The sequence below is a fragment of the Macrobrachium nipponense genome, chromosome 42 (genome assembly GCF_015104395.2).
Source record: "Macrobrachium nipponense isolate FS-2020 chromosome 42, ASM1510439v2, whole genome shotgun sequence".
NCBI lineage: Eukaryota > Metazoa > Arthropoda > Malacostraca > Decapoda > Palaemonidae > Macrobrachium > Macrobrachium nipponense.
This window is the reverse complement of record NC_061103.1, coordinates 35,104,478-35,119,731: the sequence shown is the minus strand read 5'-3', so window position 1 is coordinate 35,119,731 and position 15,254 is coordinate 35,104,478. Positions and strand designations below refer to the sequence as shown.

Below are 15,254 nucleotides of genomic sequence, written 5' to 3'. Positions count from 1 at the left end.
GGTATAGTTCCCAGTCTCCAAATACCAGACTTTGTATGGTGTTTTTCTGAAATATCCCAATAAGTGTTAGCCCTACCTCATTAATCTCATTTGAAGCTTTTTTTCAGACGTAGTTCTCTCTCTCTCTCTCTCTCTCTCTCATACGCACACACACATTTATATATATATATATATATATATATATATATATATATATATATATATATATATGTGTGTGTGTGTGTGTGTGTGTATGTATGTATGTATAATATGTGTGTGTGCTTGTAAGAGAGAGAGAGAGAGAGAGAGAGAGAGAGAGAGAGAGAACTTCATCCGAAAAAAGCTTCAAGTGCAGTTCTTTACTTTTGATTCAACAGTAAAATAAAAAAAATGACAACACCCAATTTAATCCGGACACATCTCGTTTCAAGGGAGGGAACCGGCCTATTTTTATTCATTCAAGTACAAAGCTAAGGGCGTAAGACTCCGAGTAGTAGTGGTAGTAGTACCCTGCTAGAAACTCGAATGGGTGTTATTCGGTTTACAAGTCTCGCTGACACCGTTCAAGGTTTTGACTTTATCAGCAGACATCGGGACATGTCTCCCCTACAGCAGTACGAGCCAGTGTGGATGAGTTCTCTCTCTCTCTCTCTCTCTGCTGGATGTCAGCCCGTACAATGATTTGCACGTTTAGGCTAGAACCTCTACAAACATGTTTGTTTGGTTTCTCTTTCTTGGCGTTTCTGGCTTTTCCTGTTTAGAAGGTTTTTTTAATTTTTTTTTTCATGATTTAGTATTTTTATTGCTCTTAATGAAGTTGACCCCTTTTTTGGGGGGTTATGATTGCACTGTAGGCATTACTTAAGGTTCTCGGCATCGTCCCTTTGGCTTCTAGCTGCCTGCAACGCCTTTCATTCCTTTTACTGCACCTCCATTTATGATCTCTTTCTTTCTTCTTACTTCCCTCAACCCTCTGCTAACAATTGTTTCACCTTTCAAACCTTTTTTTTTTTTTTTACCGACGATTTAAGTTGAAGCGCCGAATGCCTTTCATAGGTTCCAGCGCTTTGACATTTTAAAATGAATCCAGAAGGTTGGATATAAATTTTTTTAATGATTCTATTGCAATCTACCGACACAAAGTCCTGTTTCTCAACCGCTTGTGATGATTAAATTTTGAAGGACATTCCTCTTCAATATTCTCGCTTTAGGAAGCTATAAGTTTTAGTGGGTTGTCTTCTCTTGCGATCCATGAGCGTGTTCTGTTGTGATCAAGCAGTCTCCGTTTCCTCGCATGGGCGTCGTTTATTGTCCAACCCTTTATTGATGGTGAGGCCTCTCTGATACTCCGCGTTTCCTGGAAAATTTGGGTCGTTGCGTACAAGCGTACTTGCTTTATTATTTATATAATAACTTCCACGAAGTAAAGTGCGTACTTCGTTCAATAAATATGCATAGATTAGAATCCTCTCCGTTTTGAAGTTTTCAATGAACTGGGAATAACTTGAAACCCTCACGGTAACGGAGTGAGTAAAATTGAATAGGTCGAAGCTCCATCAATTCGTAGAGTCATTCTGACCTAAATTATTTTGTTAATATTTATGTCAGGACACAGGGTGTCCATAAAGTCCCAGTACTATTTCAAGTATTTATCGCTCAGAATGGTGCTAGGACTTCATGGACACCCTGTATATAGCATTTGTTCCCTTATAACTGCTGTTAAATCCTGTTTTTATACGGATTTTATTTTTAGTTGGACTTTTCCTTCTTATTGCTCTTCTGTTCTAATTTTTAGCTTATAGCCTAGACTGGTCTCTCTTGTATTTAAGCATTTATGAAAGCGGAGTGTTTTCTTCTGAAATTTGTTTGTTTGTTTGTATGGAGTTTTTACGTCGCATGTAACCAGTGGTTTATTCAGCAACGGAACCAACGGCTTCACGTGACTTCTGAACCACGTCGAGAGTAAACTTCTATCACCAGAAATACACATCTCTCACCCCTCAGTGGAATGCCCGAGACTCGAACTCGCGGTTACCGAGGGGGCAGGCCAAGACCATACCGATCACGCCACTGAGGAGCTGGGAGTCTTTGTACTCCAATCTCTTTGGACATAACTCTCTTGAAATTTTTTTATATTACATATGAAAGTCTGATTTGAGCTTCATGAACTCTTGTAGACGTGGTAAGTTAGAAAGCCTGTCGTTCCATCTTTGTATTATGAAGTCTTTGGTAATATGTGTACTTAGTTCATTCACTCGATCTTCACGACTGTTGCAAAGGTTGATAATGGCAAATGAAAGATTGTAGAATGTTTTACAACGCTTTATTTACAGATCATTTTTCCTTTTACAGAGGACAAGTTTTGTCATTGCATTAGACGGTACACAAAATATTGATACAGTAAATAATATATATGTATATATAATATATATAAAAATGTACAAAATGGCTTTGAGCCTCAGACCTAAAATGTTTGAGCACTTAGTCAATATTTAAAAAAAATTTTGGTTCGAGAGAGAGAGAGGATTTGTCTTCACGTTCTTCCAAACCTGAAGAATTATTTTGGATGCGATACAATAAGAGTAATTCAAAATGGTTTCTGCTTTTCATTGAGTATTAAAAATTTTCAGATTGAAATGGACCATAATCCTCTCTTCTCGAGGAGCAGCTTTCGTCCCAAATTCCTAATGTCTACAACAGGACGACCTACCAACACTAAGTCTTTTGAAGACCGTGGCAGGAGAATAGACGGGACACTTTAGATGCATTCACAAACACGTATATCTATATAACTGTCTTTGTACAAAAATATATAGCACGAGAAATAAATACCGTATAAAATATATGTATGACTAAATGTAAGCATTACTGGCACATCGGTCAACAGAATCTTTCTTCTCTGAGTTTTAACGATGGGATGAAGTCTTATTCCTATACGATATGTAATAGCTGCAGCAATATAGTCTTGCGGTGCTTCTAAGCCTCAGATTCACAACCGAAGGTATTCTTAAGGGCTATTGAAGGATGTTGTGTCGTTGTCATGAGTCTTTTGCTTTGCGGACGCGCGTATGCTGTTGTTGTCCTATCAAAAATCAGCGTTGTTCAGTCAGTAATTGCTACATTAAAGTTGGAGAAAAGAGTAACCATAGTGTTGTTCAGTCATCGGTTTGCCGTGTTTACTGAAAACTTTGTTGCTGTTCAGTTGATCTTGGGTGTGTAGTCATTAGTCAGCTCACGAACGATCCAAAATGATACCCTGGCATATGTGGAAAATTATAAATAAAGTGTCTCAGAGTCAGATCTGGTTAAATACGTCACTTTACGACCTGTCATGGTCCAATGTAAAATGTCAAAGAGAATAAACGTCATCAAAAGTTAGCACTTACGTTTGGAAGAATGAACGCACCTCATTTCATTAAAATACGAGAATATAGATGTATACATTGGGTAGAGAAGACCCACTATAGGATTCAGTATGAAGTGTCATTTAGTTGCGCCATGACCTTAACAACTACGTAACAAATATAGCACGCGTGAGTAAAATACGGCTTATATAAAATGGAATGTACAAGTGAAATGATGATAATGATGATGGTGGAATGAAGAAATGAATTGTGGAAGGTCTGAATGCCCTTGAGATTCACAACTTCCGTTAGACTTCGCCCGACTGTGGAGGTTGTCGAACCCGTTTCAACTTCTCGGATGGCGTGAACATTATTTACACTATACAGATATCACAGACAGAAAGTAGCACAACATACGACGGTATAAATGTTTACAGATACAAAATTACGGGTAGTGGAATGGGGATCTCCTACTGATTGATGCCCCAGATTGGTTTGCTGCTGCTGTGGAACTTCTGGGTTATCATAAAAAAAATAAAAAGTTAAATGTTGATGCCTTAGATCAGGCTCAACACTGACCAATTATTCTTGGCATTCCTGTCTGAAAATGCCCTGATTTGAAACTGTCATGGATAGTTTAGAATACGAAAGTAATTTACAACTCTCATTTTGTCGTCAAAGCTGGCAATAAATAACTTACAATCTAATTTGATTTAGACGAGAACATGGATTTATAACATATCATTGATGTCAAGAACACTGAATTGCATAAACGCCTAGAATGTTACAGAATATTATTGCAAGGCCCAGCCTTGTTGTCATTGGATGCTGAGGAAAGAAGGCACTGGTCTTAATCATCTAATTTATCTTTCTTGGGTATTATTGGTGCATTGTCCTGCAAAAGTCGAAAAATAAATCTATTAGGAGAGGGTAACAGATGCTCATAAACAGATTCACTATTATCAATTTCTATCAAAGTGCAAGTATAATGCTTTTTGTAGGCTAGGGCTCATTTTCCCTTTCATGACCTTTGCATTAAAAAATAAAACCAGCTCTCTCTGTAGATTTGATTATTATGTCCTGGCAACCTACTACTGTTAAAAGGATAAACTAACAACTGAAAAGTTGCCAGGGTCCAATAGTCTTAAATATCAAGACTTGCTGACCACAGATGTATAAAAATGTTGGCATTAAGGGGCCGCAGGAAATTATTCTGAAAGATCTGCCTTCTACCAGAACCCTTGCCAAATACTTACATCATCTCTCATGCACGGTTCTGGCTCTTCTGTGTAGTGGAAGTTACTTGGATTGTATATTAAGTCCTCCTGTCCAATGACAAATCCGCCACCATCCATTTCTTCATCAGTAGTTTTCTTGTAGACTGGATTATGGAACCGGATGCGCTTAATAACTCCCTGTCGGGATTTCCACCAAGCAACAAATCCCTGTGGAAGAATGATGTGATCATTAAAACTTACAAGATTTCATTTGTTTCATTTTGCTATTCAAAGTAAAGACTTCATATCCATTCACTGCAAGTAGACTCTAGACTTACCAAAACCGACACTGCCATCACAACTGTAGCACCCAGAGCAACACCTAGGATCATTCCAGCATGGGGCTCTTCATTCAGAGGAGCTTTACGTTCCTCAGCTCTGGTAGGAATATACACTTCGTTGCTTTTGTCTTCCTTGACTTCTTTCTGAGGTACCTTGATTTTTTTCTTAGGTAAAACTGTGGTCACTTTGGGTTCTTGTTTAGGAGAGTCGGTGATTTGCTCAACGGTTCTTGCTGTAGTTTCGCTTGGGATAACATCCACTGGAGCAGCCTCCTCTGAATCTGTAAGAATCAAAATCCTTTATGAAGTAAGGCAAATGTTGATTTGACATAATTTCAAAACCTTTGTCCCCGAAGACTTAAAATTCAGTATTATGGTTGTTGCTATTGTATCCATTTCTGATATCTACATGAAGATGCATAACTCTTACCGAGTTCAACACATATGAGCATATTCCTTGTTGATAAAACCAAGCTGTCGGGGCAAGAACAAAGTGGATCCCCAGCAATGGTTCTGATGCAGAAGTGACTGCACTGATGTCCTTCACAAACGTTCTCTCCAGTAGGTTGTCTGTATTCGTGGAATACATGGACGACCTTTGGTGATTCAAGCTGTCAAAAAAAAAAAAAAGAGGTTTGTTATTGCAGTTAACACAGAAGTATTAGACTTTTGTTGATTATGGAACCAGTAGATGTAAAATCTTAGGAATAATGTTCCATGTTCATATTTTTCAAGAGTATATTTACCAAATGCCCAGCAGAAATATTCTTGATGTCTTCTCCCGTGAACTTGTCAGCACTGTAAAGTGCTAGCTGAGACCAGTCAGTCCAGTACAGTCTATCTTCAAACACAGTGATTGAGTAAGGAAGTCGCAGAAAACTTGGCGAGAAGAGGATCACCTGTTTGAAAAATGAGAAAAGATTATTATCAGATTATACTACTGCCTTTCATGAATTAATAGTTATGTAGTTTTCACAGGAGCACATAACTCTTGTCTTAAGCCGTTCAGAAGAACTTAAGTTTGTCACTCCACTGCAAGAAATCTCACCTCAATATGAGATCCATTAAGGCTAGCCCTGCTGATCGTGTTGAGTTTGCCATCACACCAGTAGATGTGATCATTGGAGTGGTCAATGGTTATTCCGTTTGGCCAGAAAACATGAGGCTCCTTGATGATAGGGGTGCGTTCAGCTCCGTCCAGTCCAGCGCGCTCAATCTTAGGTTCATTTCCCCAGTCAGTCCAGAAAATGTATCTGGAATAGGTAACACATGATGGTTTTGGATTAAATGTCCAGCATTTGATTATCTATATAACTACGTTGAAAGCTTAAGTTGAAACTTCTATTAACGATTCATAAATATAGTTATATATAAGAAGGAAATATGCTATTAAAATTGATGTGTGTAGTTCAGAGGATTTTGCCATTGTTGCAGATATATTGAAGAACAACAGGTGCTAATTCTTACCCATCAAAGGGACTGACAACAATAGCTCTTGGTTGGCCAAGTTTTTCATTGACAACAGTTTTTGACCACTTGGCATCCCAAGATAGCATCTGAATTTTGAAGTTTCCTGTGTCTGTGTAGTAAATGTGGTTATGAATCCAGTCTATTGCCAGTCCATCTGCTGATACTCTGTCTCCTTTCACAAGAACCTCACGAATTTCTGGAGTTGTCAGGTTAGCCCTGTAAATAATTTGAAGAGAATTGTGATTTTTTTTCTCTTGAATTGAGTTTTCTTTGTCTTTTGTGGCTAAATAGTAGCCTGTTAAAAAGTAAGATAGTAGTGCTCTAAACTGCTTGATATTTATAGTATTGCAGATTAAATTTCTCCACTAAGACTGCAATACTTGAGCTGTCCTTTTAAAAGAAGACTGCCCCTTCACTTAGCTGACAAGTCTCCGATGTTTATAATTTTGACAGCGAACTTGATCTCTTCACTAAGATTACAATATTTCAATTCTGTACCACCGAAGAACTTGATCTCTTGATCAAGGCTACGATACTGACCTCACAATTTCATTTTCCTTGTTGTTAGACCAGACGATCTCATGGCTGGTGAACATATAGTCTAGTGCAGTGGCTCCTTGAGCATCGGTGATGATAGAAGTCATGTCTCTGTCTCTGAGTCTCAGACTGCGGATGTCGTATCTGGAAAAGTGTGTCAAGTTAATATTCCTTCACATACCAGATAAAATATCCTTTAGTCTGGATGGTGTGGTTTTTCTTTAATTTATCATAAGCTACTAGAAGAATCTTTATGTAATATAACCCAAAGAAAAATAAAAAGAAAGCAGAATGGATTTTTACAACCATTTAATGGTGAATATGAAGAAATCGTACTAAATTTCAGTATTATTGACAAAGAAAGATGGAATACTTCTGTGGAAATAGAAAGTATTGATCTATATGACTTAACTTTTTCTGATGTAGAGGGTTAAGTACTTATTCACATTATCTTACTTTCTAAGGATCATGATTCAAAGTACATTAAACACAATAAGCTATAGGTTACACAGCCATTTGTAATGTCTTCTTACCTGTGAGAGAAGAACAGGTATGCTTCTCCTGCAGCTGCCTTGCATCTTGTGTAGTTACCAGGGTCCCTCTTGTAACCTGGTAGGCACGTGCAGTGGTATCCTCCAATAGTGTTCACGCATTTTTGTGAACATGTGCCTGGGATTTCTTCGCATTCATTGATATCTGTAAGTGGGATTTAAAAGTACACTTTTTAGAGCAAGGGACCAATAAAAATTTGTATTGGATGAGTGAGAATAAACTTTTTAGATTTCTAGACCTAATTTTGGTAGGTGGTATTCGAAAGCAAACTCTTTAAAGCAAGAAGCTCAAGAAAAATGAAAATGTGCCTTTCATGAATGTGAATAATTGGATCTTTAGAACTTGTTTGGGATCATGAAAGTATTCTATTTGCCTGCTCTATAGAATTACAGTGTCTTTACTAGGTCTGTTATAGGGGTTGGTGTAACCAGAAACGAGTTTTCTAAAATAACAGTGATAGAGACACATATCCACTTAATTTAAATACACCTTTTGCTTTTGTTCTTTGTGAAGTAAATCAAGCTTAAAGTTTAGAGAACAGCGAGTCTACCAACCTTCACAAGTGTACTTCCCGACGAGCCTGTAACCGCTGTCACACTGACAGTAATGGCCGTCTCTGGTGTCGACGCATTTTTGAGTACAGCCTCCGTTGTTCCTCTCACACTCGTTCACCCCACACACTTCTTCACTCTCATCCTGAGAAAGGAAAGGTAACTTTTATACAACAGGGAATGTATGAATGACGAAGTGTAGGGATTCTTGTTATGTTTCTCTCTAGGTTTAAGATTTCACCAAATAACATTTCTCTGGATTAAAGATTGCATATGAGTCTAATCCCTGGTAGTTTCTGCATTGAATAGCTCGCATATATATTGGCTATGCAAGAATCATCAAAACTTGAAGCTTTGGAAATGACAGACTGAAGGATGTGACACATTCCATGACCATCTTCAAGACTAGTTCTTAGAAGCGAGATAGTTACTGTACATTCTTTCTGGCCAATTGTATCTTACTAAGTCTACTTACATCCCATCCGCCGCAGTTGTTCTTTCCGTCGCATAAATATTTCTGTTCGATGCACTTTCCCGATCTGCACTTGAAGTGTGTTGTTAGGTTACATGCCAGAACTTCTGGGATGGGCGGAAGAGTGGCTACAAAAGGGAAAAAAGTTACTAGATTAAAATTTGAATCGAAAATGTTTATGTTAATCTAAATGTTCAAGTACTGAGTCAGCCACAGAGTTATATTACTATGTATAGAGTCCTACGTCCACCACCCTAAACCTGTTATTACTACTCCCGAGGAGGAATCCGCCAATTTAGGGCTAGTACAAAACTGCTTCATGCTATAAGGAAATCTATAATATTGTTACTTATTAATATTATTATTCTGAAGGTGAACCCTATTCTTGAGGAAAGAAGCCCACAGGGGCCACTGACTTAAAATTCAAGCTACCAAAGAATATAGAATGTTTGCTATAACATTTTCTTATGTGAAAATATTTATGATTACTCCGAAGAGCGGAGGTACATCATTATTTTGAAACATCACAAACTCATCACTGATCTTGGCACTACATATCTCCTATTACTATCCAAAGCAAAAACAACCTTGGCACTTACGACAGTCAAGTTCATCCGATCCGTCCTGACAATTCTTGTGCATGTTGCACCTCTGGAACTTGGGGATGCACAACTTCTTATCGGCGCACTGGAACTTATTGGGTGGGCAGGTTTCACAGTTCTCTTCGTCTTCGCCGTTCATGCAGTCTTTAGTCCCATCACACACCCACGACATCATGATGCAGTAGGAACCGCAGCGGAATTCGTTGTCTCTGCAGATGCTAGGTCTAGGCGCTGCTGTGGCGTTCTTGGATTTGAGGGACTCGGCGTCGCATTCCTGTTGAGAAAGGAAATGTTTAAATAAACTAGTTTTAGTTACCATTTGAAGCGAAGGAAACTGTCTTGGTACACAACAGTTGACAGAAGCATCTGCGACCTTTTGGAATGAGCAAAATTTGAAGCTGAGGTACGCCAGATAGATGAAAAATAACACTGGACATATTTTATAGGCCTAACCTCGTTTCAAGCATTTCGTCAAGACTTTTCCTTTGTACCTATGAATATCAAACTTATTCTTTGTATCTATGAATAATAAACCCAGTAGTTTATAGTCTCTGAAAGGATTTGAGTCTATGAATCAACAGGTTCTTAAAGATGTGAAAAATTATCTTTAATGAAAAATGTGGTTTCTGAGTAGTCGGTTTTAGTAGATGTAAGATAAGATTATAGTTTGTCTATAATTACCTCTTCATCTGTACCATCAGTGCAGTCGATCTCTCCATCGCAAACCCATCTCTTCGGGATGCTAATCCCAGAGCCACATCTGAACATGTGGGGTGCCACTGGTGTAGTCGTGATTGTGCAGTTTACCTGGAATAAACGAGTTGTGTAAGCACAATTATATCCTTTTGAGAATCATTTGTCGTTTGGAAGTACTTCTCTGAATGACTTATGTCTACACAAGAGATAACTCTTCTTTCATGGTGCTGTTTTTGAATGAGTGAACGGAGATCGTAAGCCTAAGGCATTGTATCTGCAAAATTGCTGTTATACCATTGCTACTGTTCGCTTTGTTTGTTTTTGTTTTGTTTCAGTAACTTCAAAACACTTTACCTCATCGCTTCCGTCTCTGCAGTCTTGAGTACCATCACATCTCCATCGGCCGGAGATACATTGCTTTGAACTCTCGCACTGGAATTCTCCTGTAGAGCAGGTTGCACCTGAAAGTCAAGCGCAGAGAATAATGAGAGACGGTAACATCATTCTTTTAAATACTAGCTAGAATGCTTAGAGGATAGGTATTGCTTTGGGATTGAATAGAACAACTCATCTGACTCGGTTAAAGAGATGCTTGTTTAGGTGAAGAGCTGGGGGAATATAAACATGTAAAGAAGCAAGTATACAAGACAGAAAATAACACTGCTTCCGTTGGTACCATTCACTGCCTTCGCCTTTATAAAGCAGAAACAGTGTAAGAGCCACCTATACATTTTCAGCATCTCTAAAAGTGCTGTAATGGAGAATTTCAATCTCATGAACGCCCCTGTAATGTTAGATCGATAGACCTATATTACTCTCAAGTTCCCTCAGTCAGGCTCTAGACCGAATGTAACCTTTTTCGTAACAATACTTACTGCATTCTGCTTCGTCTGAGTTATCCCTGCAGTCATCCGTTCCGTCGCATTTCCACAGGTTGGGGATGCAGTTTCCGTTATCGCATTTGAACTCGGTGGCTCTGCATTCTCTCTTGGCGGGCTTTTCGGACTCTGCGCAGTTGGACATCTGGGGGAAAAAAAGGGGGAGAGCTGTTCTAACTCCTTTCCAGTTTGGCGCGATAAGTTTTTACCTCGCCTATCCTTTACTTTGAGTGTATTCCCACAGAAATTGTGCTGGGTGTAATACATTTAACAACTGCTTAGTATAACTAAAGTGGGAAAGAGTCTCTCAAGTGCATATTTACCAATTCGTCTGTTCCATCGGAGCAGTCTGGGTCTCCATCACACATCCATTTCTTGGGGATGCATTTCGTCCGGTCGCATTTCCATTCCGTGTCGCGACACACTGCAATGGCAGAAATCCAGAGTTGCATTTAGAGGCTAAATAATATTTTATTATAAATTATGAGATGATAATGTTATCGTCATTACCTGTGCTGTTAATACCCATGACAATAATAGGCCGGTGAGCTTTCTGTTACATCGAAGAATAGATAAATGATGAGAAAAGAGAAGTATCGGTTTATTCGCTTTAACTAAGATATCGAAGTCTTCTTCAATAAAAATTTGTCTCATGTTAAAAGCAACTGAAGTCAAGTAGAAATATCTATCAAAGGAACGTCACCTAAACTTGTTTAGACGTATTATATAACTATAATAAAGGAACGCTTATATTCATATGTAGCTATGCCATTAAACGTAGAAATTGAGTTCATGAATAGGAGATTCGTCGACAAGTGAATGAATTCATCTTTGCTTGAATGTATAATGTTGCAGTGTCACATAATATGAACAATACGCCTTTCTGGTATTATGAAAACGACACAAAAACTCAAAGCTTTCGCAAACCAATCTTGATTGATGCACACTTGATTGGATTCTTCAAATTGAAACCTGTCCTGTAACTTGAGGAAAGTTACTAATTACTATCCTATTTATTCATTCCTAATGAACTGAGTGCTCTGTCTGCTGCTCATATTAAATTAACAATCTCCTTTGCGGCGTCTTTTGTACAAACATAAACAAAAAAACTGTAAATATCGGAAAGCTAATGACTCCCAAAAATGTTAGTACTAGGTAACGAGCGACGTAAACCCTTGCGGTCACTTTCTAGGAAAGATCCTATATAGTATATCTCACTTTCATTGAGAGATGTTCCTACTCTGGATGGGTTAATGTTTTCGCATTATATAGAATGCCTCCAGTTTGTTGTCACTTATTCAGTCTCTCTTCAGATTCTGCAAGATGATAACCGTTCTAAGACTATACTAATAGTAGTTACCTTATGTTTTTAAACGAGTACGGCTTCGTAAATTAGCTGGGCTTATGGAATACATTAGTTTGAAGTAGGATTGGAATGGTATCCCACTGGACCAGTTTTAACATCCTCCCTTGCTTAATCCTTTGACCTCATGAAAAGTTGCATTGGTATTAATCACTCAAGTTCTTATTTTTTATGCTAATGCTAGTAATACTACTATTACTAGTATTAGTAGTAGCAGGAGTAGTGGTATTAGTAGCTGTTGTATATGCCGAATCATTAGTTTTTAAATCGTCATACAAAAAGAATTCTTATAAATATTTTCTTAAGCATATATACCGTCCAAGAGATTTTTTTTTTACACGGAGATTTGGACGTATGGGTAACAAAATATTTAGGAATTAGGAAAGAGCTGTTTAAATGTTTCCCCGTGCATGTATCAGTATTATTGTTTAACCCGACTTAAAAAAAAAAAGAAAAAAAATCTGCGAACATCGTAAGGTAGGTCTAAAATATCGAGCGAAATCAAACTCGACATTCCATTTGGAGTTTCACGCAGAAATATTTAATACACTGCGATATTTCACGAACGTGTCAAAAGTTATCCTTTTCGTTTAATATTTCGAAAGTATTTCCTTATGTCAAGTTAATATAGGTTTAATATAATGCATATGATACAGTCTTTCACTTTATATGTCATGTGCCATTATATGAATATTATATTCGAACTGCCAGGTAACACTGCGAACCCACACGAATTATAAATTCAACAAATTCAAGGAATAATCTTGTCAGTTATTCCCTGAATCTGCATTTCGAAAAACGGAACGCAAATCGAACTTACCGAAAGCACAGTCGCCCACGGCCACCAAGGCAAAGAAAATCACCAGAGCTGCTTTCATTTTTCCTTTCGCTGTCATGCTCGTGTGACAGACTGCACTATATAAATTCCGACACTACGACTCTGCTGGTTGCCTCCCTAATGTTGACGTTCTTGGCGGGTCGTCGTCTTTTATACTCGATCCTCGCCTCCCGAGACGAGAGAAAATTGTTCGCTGGTGTACGATAATTTCATTTTGGTTCGTATACGTTCACATTGGGACTGCCGTTCTGTATTGCATGGTAATAGAGTATGAAATTGATATGCCAGTATGTTTGTAGATAACAGATATGTTCACAGGAAGATTCCTTGAGTATCATTGTGGAAAGAAACTGAATTTGTCGTTTTGGTAAGGACATTGAACCAGAATTCGGTCAATAACAGTTCGGCCTTATACCACTACGGACATATTTTAAATCATATGAAGGAAACGCTTAAATGAAATTAAAAGAGCGTCATTATCTACACTCTAAAATCCTTAATTTACAAATGGGAGCATATTTTTAATTCATATCGATAGACCTAACCTGGATCCTCCTCCCTCCACCTAGTCAGGGCTGCCAACGCACAGGATTACTTTTTCACAGGCTAGCGGTTGCCAGAGAGCTGAACTCTCTCCAATGTTGCATCAGCATCTTGAAGTCTTAACATCTTACTTTCCTAATGAACACGCTGGACAAATTGAAATGAACTCGGCGTTATTTCTACACGGTTTTTCATTACTCCGAATATTGCTAGTCTGATGCAACGGGCACTCGATAGACCGTCAGACATTTAACTGAACTATATGCAAGTTTAATGATTTGAAAGAGATATGTCACGGGAGTCTTCAGATTAATAGCCTCATCATATATATATATATATATATATATATATATATATATATATATATATATATATAATATAGGTCTCTGTCTTGTATCATGAAGTATCATGGACGTCTACAGTAATTAAAGTCTATATTTGTGTTATATATATTCTCACTCTTTTATTATCTTTTTTTTTCTTCTTCTTTATATCTCTCCTGTATTCCATATCTTTAGATGGATGTATCACTTTTTGTTCAGTTTTAGTTTGCGCGCTTTTGCAAAGTTTTTATCAAATATATTCCATTCGCTCTATTAATCTTTATATATACAGATATGCAGGAATAAATAGGCTATCGAATATATATAATAGATTATATATATATATATTATAATTATATAGCGTGTGTGTGTGTGTGTGTGTGTGTGTGTGTGTGTGTGTATGCATAACTGAATCACTAAGATATGGAACGGGAAGAATATATATATACAGATAATGAGGAATAAATCAGATCATATATATTCTCATAATAATGTAATCCCTCCAAACTGGTTTGTCCTATATATATATATATATATATATATATATATATATATATATATATATATATATATATATATATGAATGTATGTATGTGTGTATGTATGCATGTATGTATGTATGCATAGCTGAATCACGAAGATATGGAACAGGAGAAATATATAAATAAAGGCAAATGCCACGGAGGGAAAGTGAAACAAAGGAGTGGTTTCTAGGCCTTTCGACACGCCGTCCTTTACTAGTCTGCTAGTAAAGGTCCGTGTGTCGAAAGGTCTTGCATCCACTCCGTTGTTTCACTTCCCCACAGTGACATTTGCCTTTATATATATATATATATATATATATATATATATATATATATATATATGTATCTCACTAAAATTCTGTATCATATTACACACGTCACTGATAGTCTTGTATTATTACAAGTGACTCGATTAATTGATTCAACCTTGCAGATTGGGGTAAATATTTTCATTCCACTCATGTGCATATTGAAAAAGCATGAATACATGTACCTATATTATCCACTGGCATAAAATGAGTCAAGTCCCTAGCAGTTAACTTTAAGAGAAATAAATAATGGCTCTTTATTATTTAGTTTGATTGTGGTGTTTGCAAGGTTCTGGATAAAGGTGTGAATTTGTGGCTGGTAGATCGAGCTGTGAAAGTTAGTATCACGGTATATAAGAGATAAAAGGGATGTTGGAGAGATGACAGTAAAGTAAAGGAAGAAATGCAGGTGATCTGCAAGATGACAGTAGATGACAGTCAGCTGATACAAAAATAGCAATGCATGAAAGGATTATTAACCAAACTGTTTTATCATTTGTTACGTGAAATTTCACGGTCGAATGTAAATGAAAACTGTTGAGATGAATCGTTGGCATAATGATTTTGATAACAAAAACTGAATACCCAACCATATTGATGTGCGATGATGTTGGTAAACGTTACTAGCGAATAGATGAGTTAGCAGCAATAGTTTGATGCAGTGGGCTTGAGGAAGGAATTATATTGATCACAAGGGAATATAATTATGAACTTGT

At 37.4% G+C, this 15,254-nt stretch overlaps 1 protein-coding gene across 1 annotated transcript; it reads right to left on the bottom strand.

Annotated features, from left to right (window-relative positions):
* Nucleotides 1-2,286: 2,286 nt before the first annotated feature.
* Nucleotides 2,287-12,980, bottom strand: LOC135213091 (low-density lipoprotein receptor-like). The gene is made up of 17 exons (XM_064246961.1): nt 12,823-12,980; nt 10,963-11,063; nt 10,637-10,784; nt 10,116-10,222; nt 9,747-9,872; nt 9,063-9,339; nt 8,467-8,591; nt 7,995-8,136; nt 7,422-7,584; nt 6,892-7,032; nt 6,349-6,567; nt 5,930-6,134; nt 5,628-5,780; nt 5,312-5,492; nt 4,879-5,162; nt 4,580-4,768; nt 2,287-4,218 (listed from the first exon to the last, which is right to left on the bottom strand). The coding sequence occupies exons 1-17, from the start codon at nt 12,896-12,898 to the stop codon at nt 4,174-4,176; spliced, it is 2,682 nt and encodes an 893-aa protein (XP_064103031.1). The 5' UTR covers nt 12,899-12,980; the 3' UTR covers nt 2,287-4,173.
* Nucleotides 12,981-15,254: the final 2,274 nt, after the last annotated feature.